The 13,423-nt window shown below is 37.8% G+C and overlaps 1 protein-coding gene across 11 annotated transcripts in view; it reads right to left on the bottom strand.

The window, feature by feature from the left end:
• Positions 1 to 13,423, bottom strand: part of VPS50 (VPS50 subunit of EARP/GARPII complex) — a 140,135-nt gene that overhangs the window by 104,928 nt on the left and 21,784 nt on the right. For 7 of the 11 annotated variants that reach the window (XR_002347039.2, XR_014815787.1, XM_021102384.2 and 4 more), the window contains 5 exons: positions 12,015 to 12,068; positions 10,880 to 10,950; positions 9,712 to 9,829; positions 9,593 to 9,628; positions 8,053 to 8,135 (listed from right to left, as the gene is read on the bottom strand). The exons of 2 other annotated variants lie outside the window; for them this stretch is intronic. Coding sequence is in view for 7 of the 9 variants with exons in the window: in XM_021102384.2 (XP_020958043.1) it covers positions 8,053 to 8,135; positions 9,593 to 9,628; positions 9,712 to 9,829; positions 10,880 to 10,950; positions 12,015 to 12,068 (362 nt within the window). In the remaining 2 variants the exon portion in view is untranslated. The remainder of the gene's footprint in view (positions 1 to 8,052; positions 8,136 to 9,592; positions 9,629 to 9,711; positions 9,830 to 10,879; positions 10,951 to 12,014; positions 12,069 to 13,423) is intronic. 2 more of the 11 variants (XM_021102385.2, XM_084977009.1) reach the window with 1 other exon arrangement.

Genomic DNA, 13,423 nt, shown 5'->3' with positions numbered 1-13,423 from the left:
ACTTCATGTATTCAGCTATATAGTCACATAACCTGAAACTCACTAAGCTATACAGTCACTGTCTCTTTATGCAGAAGCCAATTTGTGAATTATCTTTTTTTCTTTCAGAATCAAGTCAGCCTTCAGGTATTCCATGTAATCTACTCCTAAGACCACAGAGTCTGCCCTCTACCAAACACTTTATTTCCAACAAAGAAGAAATGTGAGTAGGAAAGAAAAGAGAAACATATCATCTACCAAAGAAAAATTTTAAAGGTAAATGAGCAGATACATCATACATATGAATTTGGCTGCAACATAAAAATGCACAGAATCCAGAAATGCTCTGAATCATGGAGTGATTCTCTTAAAGGACATTTCTAAAAAGAATATATTTCATGATTCTCTAGCCAGCAGCACGAATAAAAATATTTTTAAATGTTAACGAAAATGAGAGAATAAATTTAGCTGGAAACAAATTACTCTCCTTATGATTACCAGAGTGTCGAATGATTTTTCACTCTGATTCACTCAGGTCCGAGCAAAGATTAAGCCTTGCCTTTGGCTAAATTCCACGGCTCCAGATAAATTAAAAGAATTTTTAAAATGTTGTTCAGTTATGTTTGAACAAACTCAAGCACAGGTTCAATATTGATTGTATTTAGAAGACCAGAGAAAAAAGAACAAAACAAAAAGTAAATCTATACAATTAAAAAGATGCATCTAATTGAAAACAAAACTAAAAGAAAGTTAAAAGTCCTTTCATTTTTGTGGAGTCAACCTGCCCAACATGTCAGCTAGCTCTATCACTCTATCACACTACCTACAAGAAGTGAACAAACTTCTCATGCTCTCCACTCAGAGCCAATGGGTGAAGCAAGAGGAGAGGGGAAAAGGGGACTGAGGCAGGGTGAGTGGTGGCTGATGAAGGAAATCACTATACATGAGGGAGAAGAACTTCTGGTGGAAGGTCTGTCCTTAACCAAGCAATTCCAACAAATAGCATTGCTGTCTGAGCCACCCTGACGTTATCCACAAATCCTTAAGTTAAAAATACCCCCTTAGAAGCTCCTGTCATGGCACAGTGCAAATGATAATCTGAATAGAATCCATGAGGGAGGACACAGGTTCAATTCCTGGTCTCGCTCAGTAGGTTAAGGATCCGGTATTGCTGTGAGCTGTGGTGTAGATCATAAGACATGGCACAGATCCCAAGTTGCTATAGGTGTGGAGTAGGCTGGCCCCTGTAGCTCTGATTCAGCTGGACCCCTAGCCTAGGAACCTCCACATGCAATGGATACAGCCCTAAAAAAAAAACAAAAACAAAAACAAAAAAGTAAAAACACAGAAACACAAAAAACACAATTCCCCAAGAAACCTAAGATAAAATCCCATTACAATCAATTCCTTGGGATATTTTATTTTATTCTTTTATTTTTTCCTTTTAGAGCCACACCTACAGCATTATGGAAGTTCCCAGGCTAGTGGAATTGGAGCTGCAGCTGCTGGCCTATGCCACAGCCACAGTCACACCAGATCTGAGCATATCTGTGACCTATGCCATAGCTCGTGGCAATACAGGATCCTCAATCCACTGAAGGAGGACAGGATGGAACCCATATCCTTATGGATACTAGGTCCGGTTCTTTTTTTTTTTTGTCTTTTTTGTCTTTTGTCTTTTGTTGTTGTTGTTATTGTTGCTATTTCTTGGGCCGCTCCCGCGGCATATGGAGATTCCCAGGCTAGGGGTTGAATCGGAGCTGTAGCCACTGGCCTCTGCCAAAGCCACAGCAACGTGGGATCCGAGCCGCATCTGTGACCTACACCACAGCTCACGGCAACGCTGGATCCTTAACCCACTGAGCAAGGGCAGGGACCGAACCCGCAACCTCATGGTTCCTAGTCGGATTCGTTAACCACTGCGCCATGACGGGAACTCCTAGGTCCGGTTCTTAACTCGCCACTGAGGCAAAATGGGAACTCCCCTTGGGATATTTTAATGTACCTGTGCATGTATTTTCACCTGTTTTCAGAAAATAAGACACATTTTTCTTATTATTGCATGCATGACTCATGTATGTAAACACAGCATGCCTCATATACTGTATTATCGAAAATAAAACAATGACTAATTTAAATCATCTTTACAGATCTTTACAATCTCAAAACTTTTCACCAGATCAGATAACTAGTCACCTCCATATATCACTATATACACAAAAATGAAAAAGCCACTTCATGCATTTCAAGTTACTGAAAAAGCCCAAATAAGAATTTCTTTCAAAAACACTTTTTAGGAGTTCCTGTTGTGGCGCAGTGGTTAACGAATCCGACTAGGAACCATGAGGTTGCGGGTTCGGTCCCTGCCCTTGCTCAGTGGGTTAAGGATCCGGCGTTGCCGTGAGCTGCAGTGTAGGTCGCAGACGCGGCTCGGATCCCGCATTGCTGTGGCTCTGGTGTAGGCCAGTGGCTACAGCTCCGATTCAACCCCTAGCCTGGGAACCTCCATATGCCGCGAAAGCAGCCCAAGAAAAATAGCAAAAAGACAAAAAAAAAAAAAAAAACACTTTTTATAGGAGTTCCCTTCATGGCACAGTGGAAACAAATCTGACTAGGAACCATGAGGTTGAGGGTTAGATCCCTGGGCCTTGCTCAGTGGGTTAAGAATCTGGCATTGCTATGAGCTGTGGTGTAGGTTGCAGACACAGCTCAGATCCTGAGTTGCTGTGGCTGTGGCACAGGCCATCAGCTATACCTCCAATTCGATCCCTAGCCTGAGAACCTCCATATGCTGCAGGTGCGTCCCTAAAAAGCAAAAACAAACAAACAAACACTTTTTATAGTTAACTCCTGTCAAGTAAATTATTTATTTCAGCAAAGCCAAAAATTTTAATTAATGGAAAAAATAAAGTATCAAAATGTTATCTGCACCCTCAATTTCCTGCCACTAAATTTCCACATTCATTCTTTCCTATTATAACAGAATGTTGCCCTTTCAAAGTCAATCTTGGCTATATCCCTACAGACCCACATTATTACATTGTCCCTCTCTTTTTTTTTCTTTTTTTTTTTTTGCTTTTTAGGGCAACACTTGCAGCATATAGAGAGTCCCAGGCTAGGGGTCACTTGTGGCATATGGAGGTTCCCAGGCCGCTGGTCTACAACACAGCCACAGCAACGTGGGATCTGAGCTGCGTTTCTGACCTATACCACAGCTAATGGCAACGCCGGATCCATGGCCCACTGAGCAAGGGCAGGGATTGAACCCGCATCCTCATGGAGAGTAGTTGGATTCGCTTCCTCTGTACCACAACAGGAACTCCTCTCTATCTTATCTTTAACCTCTTATTCTTCCCCATCAATTTTCAAGCATTCGGGTTTCTCCCTCTCTATTCCACATCTCTCCTATTTATACAATATCCCCACCCTATACTTATACTTCAACCAAATCTTTCTCCAAAGGTCAACTCTGATTTCTTTGTTGCTATAAATACAATAGATATTTTCAATCCTCATTTTGCTTGGCATCTCTGCCACAAAGACTTCATCACAATAACCATAATAATCTCAGATCCACAAACCCTCATACCTTGGTTTAGGCTAACCCTTCTTACACTTCCTTCAGATCCTCCTCAGTCTTGACCCTCCAAGGAGCGTTAGATCCCAATTCGATCCATCTTTTTTTTCTTTTCTCTCTCTCACGTTTTTGTTTTTTTGTGTTTTTTTTTTTTTTGCTTTTGAGGGCCACACCTGAAGCATATGGACCCCAGGCTAGAGGGTCCAATCGGAACTGCAGCTGCCGGCCTACACCACAGCCACAGCAATGCAGGATCTGAGTTGTGTCTGCAACCTACACAACAGCTCATGGCAACACCAGATCCTTAACCCACTGAGCTAGGCCAGGTCTTGAACCTACATTCTCATGGATACTAGCTGGGTTTGTAATCTGCTGAGCCACAGCGGGAACTCCCAATCCAAGTCCATCTTGATAGACTATGCACTCCAGAAAACAATGGATTATACTGATTACATTATATACAGTTCACTATACAGCCAATTTCAAAGCAAACTGCTTGGCGTATAATAAACACGCAGTAAATACATAACTTCCTGAATTATTTTCAGCCAATCATAAATAAGCTTTCTCACTCTAACAGATTTATCACCACAAAATCAACTAAATGGGCACTAGGTTTCTTTAGGACCCAGAAGGCCTTACCACAGATTTTCAAATATCAACTTATTAGAGCTAATTCTCTATTCACCCAACCTAATAAGTAGAAATGACATAATCAAGCAGTTTATCACTGTCAAATGGATAAAATCAAAATATCACTGGTACTACTCAACTATGTGTTTCCAATCTTTGTGTGTTGCTTCACTATGAATAATCGTAAAGAAAAAAATACCATGAAAATAGCATCTTTAGGGGAAAAATACCTACTTATTCTACACCCAGTAGAGACCCATTATGTGAAAGTATATTAAAAAAAAAACAAACGGATGCCCACTCTCACCACTGCTCTTCAACATAGTTTTGGAAGTCCTGGCCACAGCAATTAGACAAACAAAAGAAATAAAAGGCATCCATATAGGAAGAGAAGAGATAAAACTGTCACTGTATGCAGATGACATGATACTATACATAGAAAACCCTAAGGACTCAACCCAAAAACTACTTGAACTGATTAATAAATTCAGCAAAGTAGCAGGATATAAGATTAACATTCAGAAGTCAGTTGCATTTCTGTATACCAGCAATGAAACATTAGAAAAGGAATACAAAAATACGATACCTTGTAAAATTGTACCTCACAAAATCAAATACCTCGGAATACACCTGACCAAGGAGGTAAAGGACCTATATGCCGAGAACTATAAAACTTTAATCAAAGAAATCAAAGAAGATGTAAAGAAATGGAAAGATATTCCATGTTCCTGGATTGGGAAAATCAATATTGTAAAAATGGCCATACTACCCAAAGCAATCTACAGATTCAATGCAATCCCTATCAAATTACCCAGGACATTTTTCACAGAACTAGAACAAACAATCCAAACATTTATATGGAACAACAAAAGACCCAGAATTGCCAAAGCAATCCTGAGAAACAAAAACCAAGCAGGAGGCATAACTCTCCCAGACTTCAAGAAATACTACAAAGCCACAGTCATCAAAACAGTGTGGTACTGGTACCAAAACAGACAGACAGACCAATGGAACAGAATAGAGAACCCGGAAATAAATCCTGACACCTATGGTCAATTAATCTTTGACAAGGGAGGCAAGAACATAAAATGGGAAAAGGAAAGTCTATTCAGCAAGCATTGCTGGGAAAGCTGGACAGCAGCATGCAAAGCAATGAAACTAGAACACACCCTCACACCATGCACAAAAATAAACTCAAAATGGCTGAAAGACTTAAATATACGACAGGACACCAAACTCCTAGAAGAACACATAGGCAAAACACTCTCTGACATCAACATTATGAATATTTTCTCAGGTCAGTCTCCCAAAGCAATAGAAACTAGAGCAAAAATAAACCCATGAGACCTCATCAAACTGAAAAGCTTTTGCACAGCAAAGGAAACCAAAAAGAAAACAAAAAGACAACTTACAGAATGGGAGAAGATAGTTTCAAATGATGCAACTGACAAGGGCTTAATCTCTAGAATATATAAACAACTTATACAACTCAACAGCAAAAAAACCAATCAATCAATGGAAAAATGGGCAAAAGACCTGAATAGACATTTCTCCAAAGAAGATATACAGATGGCCAACAAACACATGAAAAAATGCTCAACATCACTGATTATAAGAGAAATGCAAATCAAAACTACCATGAGATACTACCTCACACCAGTCAGAATGGCCATCATTAATAAATCCACAAATAACAAGTGCTGGAGGGGCTGTGGAGAAAAGGGAACCCTCCTGCACTGTTGGTGGGAATGTAAGCTGGTACAGCCACTATGGAGAACAGTTTGGAGATACCTTAGAAATCTATACATAGAACTTCCATATGACCCCGCAATCCCACTCTTGGGCATCTATCCGGACAAAACTCTACTTAAAAGAGACACATGCACCCACATGTTCATTGCAGCACTATTCACAATAGCCAGGACATGGAAACAACCCAAATGTCCATCGACAGATGATTGGATTCGGAAGATGTGGTATATATACACAATGGAATACTACTCAGCCATAAAAAAGAATGACATAATGCCATTTGCAGCAACATGGATGGAACTAGAGAATCTCATATTGAGTGAAATGAGCCAGAAAGACAAAGACAAATACCATATGATATCACTTATAACTGGAATCTAATATCCAGCACAAATGAACATCTCCTCAGAAAAGAAAATCATGGACTTGGAGAAGAGACTTGTGGCTGCCTGATGGGAGGGGGAGGGAGTGGGAGGGATCGGGAGCTTGGACTTATCAGACACAACTTAGAATAGATTTACAAGGAGATCCTGCTGAGTAGCATTGAGAACTTTGTCTAGATACTCATGTTGCAACAGAAGAAAGGGTGGGGGAAAAAATGTAATTGTAATGTATACATGTAAGGATAACCTGACCCCCTTGCTGTACAGTGGGAAAATTAAAAAAATAAATAAATAAATAAATAAATAAATAAATAAACGGGAGTTCCCGTCGTGGCGCAGTGGTTAACAAATCCAACTAGGAACCATGAGGTTGCAGGTTCAATCCCTGCCCTTGCTCAGTGGGTTAAGGATCCAGCGTTGCCGTGAGCTGTGGTGTAGGTCACAGATGCGGCTCGGATCCCACGTTGCTGTGGCTTTGGCGGAGGCCAGTGGCTACAGCTCCGATTCGACCCCTAGCCTGGGAAACTCCATATGCTGAGGGTGCGGCCCAAGAAATGGCAAAAAGACAAAAAGACAAAAAAAAAAAAAAAAGGTATTAATATGTGGCTCTATCATAATCCTTTTAGTTTTTCAGCTACAAACAACTAAACATCTACCACATCAGTGTATCCCACTCACTGACAGCCAGGATTTCCATACAAGAGACACTAAGGGGCTACATTCTAGAGTAAGTATGAATTTAAATTTGCTTGGTGAGCTCACTGTTTTACTTTGGTTGCTTGCTTATTTTTGACGGTTTAAGAGAAATGATGAAAATTACACTTGAGGATTAGAGCCTCCCCAAGGCACTGTCACCACTAATGCAAAACCCTCATTTTAAGCAGACCAAAATCCACTAATAAAGTTAGAACTAAGAGCAAAGAATGCAACAGCTATCTTCACATTGTACATTTAATAAACATAAGATATAATACATTAAATGCATAATCACTTAAATATTACAAAAATGTCTATGACATAAAGTGAAATCACATTTAAATTTTCCAAAAGAATTATCATGATAAGCCAAAGAGTTTGAACCATCTGGATCTGAAAAACAAACTGCAACAGCACTCTCAATATTTATCAGCTAAGCAAGTTAAGGAGGAAGAATTCCCAAGAGTTGCACTGGAGACATGAACAGAAGACTTTATTCTCTACTACATTTTAAAAATAAAATCACTAAGTTTGGAAAAAAATATGAAAAAAAAAATTTTAATGAGGTGACAAGACGCAGGATTAGAAAGTATCTGTACTTTAACACCTTAAGAACTGTTATTTATAATTTTATTGCACTGCCCATTTACAAATAAGAAGGCTAAACTAGAACATAACACTTCATTTTCTTTCTTTTTTTTTCTTTTTTATGGCTGCACCTGCAGCATGTGGAAGTTCCCGTGCCATGGTCAAATCAGAACTGTGGCTATGGTTTATGCCACAGCCAAGGCAACATCAGATTTGAGCTCCATCTGCAGCTTATGCCACAGACTGCGGCAATGCTGGATCCTTAAGCCACTGAGCCAGGCCAGGGATCGAACCCACATTCTCACAGAGATAAGAGTGGGTCCCTAACCTACTGAGCCACAACAGGAACTCCCACATTAATTTTTAACGTTTATTAACATTGTATGTTACACAATTCCAATGTAAAAACTGACAACAGAAGCAGCTTTAAAAATTTTGCATTACCTTATACAACTGTAATGTTTAAAAGTGCTAGCAGCTTTCTGACATTCCAGGCACAGCTGAATAGCCCCTGGATAATCTTCCTCCTAAAGATAATAACAACAGAAAAGTCATTAGATTGGAAACACTTTTCTTAAAGCCCCTGAAAAAGACAAATCTTTGTTCATACTCTATCCAAAAGTTACAGCACCAGAAAATTTTAATTCCTCTCAAATAAGGATTATTATACCAACAACAGATAAATAATATAACAAAGCAATTAGCTCCAGGTCTAAAATGTATGCACAGAAAAAATAATCTATTCCCTTAAACACATGGTAATAGCCCTCTGAGAGCATGACAGGTTGATAAAGCCTATAGAGAAGTATAAGCTGTCTCAGAGAGAAGGAGTTAACTGTTAACATATCTTCTTTCAGTAATGTTGTTCCAAAATAGTACACATTCTACTTATAACCAACATTCAATAGTTCTACCATCAAGAAATTCATAAATATTCTTAAACAAATAAATGTGGAAAAAAAGTGAAATATTCATTAATAGCCTCACAATACTTTTATCACCTAAATGGTAATTTAATACCAAATGAATTTTTCATATGGATTTCTCAAACTCCTCATTTAGTGGTAACAGTTTAGAAGTAATGCAGTGATTATACAGAAAATCATTAAAAACGTTTCTTAAATGCATATCTAAATTCAAAAAAAGGCAATTCAAAACACAGAATATATTGGAATGACAAAGTACCCATAGGTGCTCAAGAATAATAGGGAAACACACATAACACATTAGGCTTTGGTAAACCTTACAATGAAAGGATAGAGAAAGTGCTAGGAAAGCATCAAAGAGAAAAGAGATAGCTCACTCAGAATATCAATTAATATATGAGACACCAGACGTAACTAATGTATGACATATTTGTCAAATCACTACTTTAACGTTAAATGTAAAAAAGAATTTCATTGCTCTATGGGCACAGATATAAGCAAATGATACTAAAGTTTTAATATTCCCCACAAACTAACACTTCCCCAATAAATTTTAAGTATATTATGTGAATAGAAAAATGCTCTAGGAGTTCCCATCTTGGTGCAGTGGAAACGAATCCAACTAGGAACCAGGAGGTTATGGGTTCGATCCTCAGCCTCACTCAGTGGGTTAAGGATCTGGCGTTGCCATGAGCTGTAGTGTAGGTTGCATACGAGGGTCAGATCTGGCGTTTCTATGGCTGTTGTAGACCGGGAGCTACAGCTCCGATTCGACTCCACCCTGGGAACTTCCATATGCCAAGGGTAAGGCACTAAAAAGACAAAAAGGCAAAAAATTTAAAAATAAATAAATACATACATACATACATAAAATAGTGTATGGCAGAACAAAGAAAATGAAAAAAGAAAAATGCCCTAGAGCAAGTTTCTTTACATGTCTGAAAATTCTCTTTATACCATACACCAATTTGAGAAAAATGCACATCTGAATTTTCACAATAAAAATTCTCTATTTAATATTATTAGAATCACCAAATTTTCAAACTTTGTTAACTTACCTCCAGCATTTCACTTAGGCGGACATCTGTTCTTTGCTGAAAAAACAAAAATCAAAAGGTAAAATCTGTTTTCAATCATAAAATTAAGTTTTAATTTTTAAAAAGTAACCTGTATATACCAATGTTTTTATAGTTCTCAGAGATTTCAGAAGTCCAATCAGCAACTGACGTTTCCTTTGATTTGCAAGAAGGCCTAAACTAGCTTGGGTAAAACCTTCCTTTGCAATATTCAAGTGTCTGCAAAAGTGAACAACAAATAGTTAAGTTTTTCTAGTATAATAAAAATGCTATCCACAGAAAACAATTAGGCAATTAATGAAATAGTATCCAAGAGTGCTCTGAAAATTGGGGACTATGAGCACTATTTGACACATTTATTCAAAAACTCAAATTAAACCAGCATTACTTGAATCATGGCAGTGGACTGGTGCCAATCCTCAAATCACAAGGAGAGTCCAGAAATTAAAAATAAGCATTTAAAAACATGAAGAGTAAAAGGTGACAAAATATGCTTGATAAACCTAATAATAAAAAGATTTTTTAAACATGTAGAGTAAAAGTTGACATAATAATTTTACACTTGATGAATCTGATAATGAAAAATGAGACTATTTTATGTGTGTTTGGATGGTTTTTTTAAGAATTCACTTTCCTAGTAATTTGTTTTTACTGCATTTTACAAAAATCATAGTCTGTAATAAACTGGAAGTTAAAAAAGAAGGAAAAAAAAAAAAAAAAAGACTGGTCCTTCATCGCAGTTTGGGAAGGTTTGTACTGATTTAAGCAACACAAAAAACAGTAATATTTTTAAGCCATAACCAGATTTACAGACATTTCCCACATACTTTTTTTTTTTTTTTTTTTTTTGTCTTTTTGCCTTTTCTAGGGCTGCTCCTGTGGCATATGGAGGTGCCCAGGCTAGGGGTCTAATCGGAGCTGTAGCCACCGGCCTATGCCAGAGCCACAGCAACTCGGGATCCAAGACGTGTCTGTGACCTACAGCACAGCTCATAGCAATGCCAGATCCTTAACCCACTGAGCAAGGCCAGGGATCAAACCCACAACCTCACAGTTCCTAGTAGGATTCGTTTACCACTGAGCCATGAAGGAAACTCCCCACATACCTTTTTAGTGCAGTTTTTATATCATAATATACGTTTGGTTAATGAATGATATTCTAGAAACCACAATCATAATTAAAAAAAATCAATTATCCATGACAGTTTGACAGTTTCTCTTAAATGTTACTCAGCTTTCGAGAGAACAAAACATTATCGAATGCAATACCTCCTCCCATTTGTGCAGATAACGGCAGCTAACTGAAGACCTGTCTGTAATGAGGTAACTCTTTCAAGTTCCTATGGAAAGATGAAGTGTAGGTTACTATGTGAAGTATTTCTTTTTCTCTTCCTTTCTCTCGGAGATGGTACTCTTAACAAAAATTTTAGTGGGTTCAAAGAAAAACCTGCCACGAAAACAAAGTAGCAACAGAAATACCTGAACTGGAACACTGTTGCTATATTTCTCCCAAAATTATTTTTATTTTTATTGGGGGGGTTAGGGCTGCACCCACAGCATATGGAGATTCCCAGGCTAGGTGTAGAATTGGAGCTGTAGCTATTGGCCTACACCACAGACACAGCCACACAAGATCCAGGCCGTGTCTGCGACCTACACCACAGCTCACGGCAACACTAGATCCTTAACCCACTGAGCAAGGCCAGGGATTGATCAAACCTGTGTCCTTGTGGATATTAAATTCGTTAACCACTGAGCCACTATGGGAACTCCACAAAATTATTTTAAATGACCACGTTCAATTGATTTTCACAATGGCTTGTGACAAAATATTTAGGTGGTATTGCTTGTAAGGAAATTTAGACCCAACCTTTTTTAGACAGGTATAAACGAATACTAATAACATATCTGTGTAAATGTTTCTACTCAAAAGAACTTCATGAGATAATCAAGGATATGACAAACATGATTTGTTTGCTAAGATGCTTTGACAATAAATGTCTCCACTGAATACTGTTAAGACATTTCGATGGATTTTCAAGTCTCTGATTTTCTGATGAAAAGGCAGATTTAGCTACAGTTCCGATTTTATCGTATTTTAAAGACAGAATCAGCTGTCATTATTGGTGATCTATGAGTTATAAGGACAGAGAAGCACTTTTCATTGGCTCTCCTAAAATTAGGACAACCAAATAGATAACTTTAGAATCAGATATAAAAGCTGTTTCGTTTCTTCAGTTTGGTAAATCTCCCAAGTGAGAAAAAAAATACACATATACAACCTGAATAGAGTTAATAAGCTGCCATAAAACTAGAGAATAAATTAAAATACTTCAAATTCCAATCCTAAGTCACTCAAACATTTTTAATATTTTACTATTAAAAGCAACAAATATTATCCTACCTTTACATAAGCGGGCTGCTTTTCAAGGATTAAATCTGCTACTTTTTTAGAGACCTATAAGAACATGCAATCAAACAAAGGAAATAAAAGAAAAAGCCTCATGCTTCCTATTATGTTTTACATTAAAAATTTTTCCAAGAATATCCCATAGGTCTTCCCAATAACTTCTATAGCAGATACTGGCATGCTACAGCCACACACATTTCTCTGGCCATGAAATTAGTAAAAAAAAGTTATAGCACAGAGCACAGTACTTGGAACTCAAGAGAAACTCAATAAATGGTCATTATTACTGTTAACAGCATATCATTATCTGATTTAACTAACATGTGCAAAACTGTAACCATCTTTAAGGGCACAAGATTTGCTTTAAAAAAGATAAACTTGTTAAGATAAATAAATGTTTAATCTACTGAATTTATGGAAACACTACCTGGGAAACAGAATATCCTTGTAACCTTTTGACCCTTTGTCCTGCATAAGGAGACTAATAGCAGTTTGGTCCTCTTCTGAAAAACTGAAACGTGTTTAGGGGAGTGCCAGGAAGATATCTCAGGTTTTCTTGGCGAGTTCCATGAATAATGTTAATGTATGCCAGTTAGAATTATAATGGTTTTGAACATGAGTCTCTTGTTTCACAATTTTAGGGCCCCACTCAGAGGCACCAGGTCTAGCATGAAGCACGGGACACTGAAGGTACTGAGTGAATATTTGCTCATGAAACACAACAGTCTCCCCTCTCCCAAGCTAAGTGAGAATAAAACATTACATACACATTCAACTACTGCTTTAATCTTTTGTTTTCTTAATCTATTCTGAATTTGTATAGATTTGTAAAGATATGAATGTATAGATGTACACAGACACCCACTTAATTCTAGTAAATTAGGGTTTTTTAAATCTCATTATTTATCTTCAGTGTGGATTCATTACCTATTAAAAAAAAAAACAAAACTGAGTTACGAGGTTTTTGTTTTTTTTCAATAGAAAATGTAGTTAATGCTAGTCTACACTGTGCCAGGCAGTGTACTGAGTGCTTTGCCTATATTATCTCAATTAGTACTTATAACAATCCACTGAAATGTGTTACATGCTTCTTCCTTTTCCAGATGAGTAAGCTTAAACATAGTAGTGATTCACCCACAGTTAGTAAGTTGCAAGGCCAGGATTCAAGCCCAGGTTGATCAAATTCCAAAAGCCACTAATGCTACACAGCCCTCATAGTGGACTTCATTCCAGGAAGACTACCACATAAAGTACCGAGATGGAGGATTACATATTTAAATATGCTGAAACCAGGAGAAGACAAAAGATGCCACAATCCAATGAAATATAATTCTGCAAAAGCATAGCACATTTTTACTACACAAGTCTCTGGTGCTCAACTCCCTTCTCCACATCACTGCCAC

Source organism: Sus scrofa, chromosome 9 (genome assembly GCF_054392235.1).
Source record: "Sus scrofa isolate SSC_HxYL_T2T_F1_AM1 chromosome 9, Sscrofa_HxYL_maternal_Yorkshire_Landrace_v2.0, whole genome shotgun sequence".
NCBI classification, from domain to species: domain Eukaryota; kingdom Metazoa; phylum Chordata; class Mammalia; order Artiodactyla; family Suidae; genus Sus; species Sus scrofa.
The sequence above is the reverse complement of the archived record's forward strand: the minus strand, read 5'-3'. Positions and strand labels throughout refer to the sequence as shown.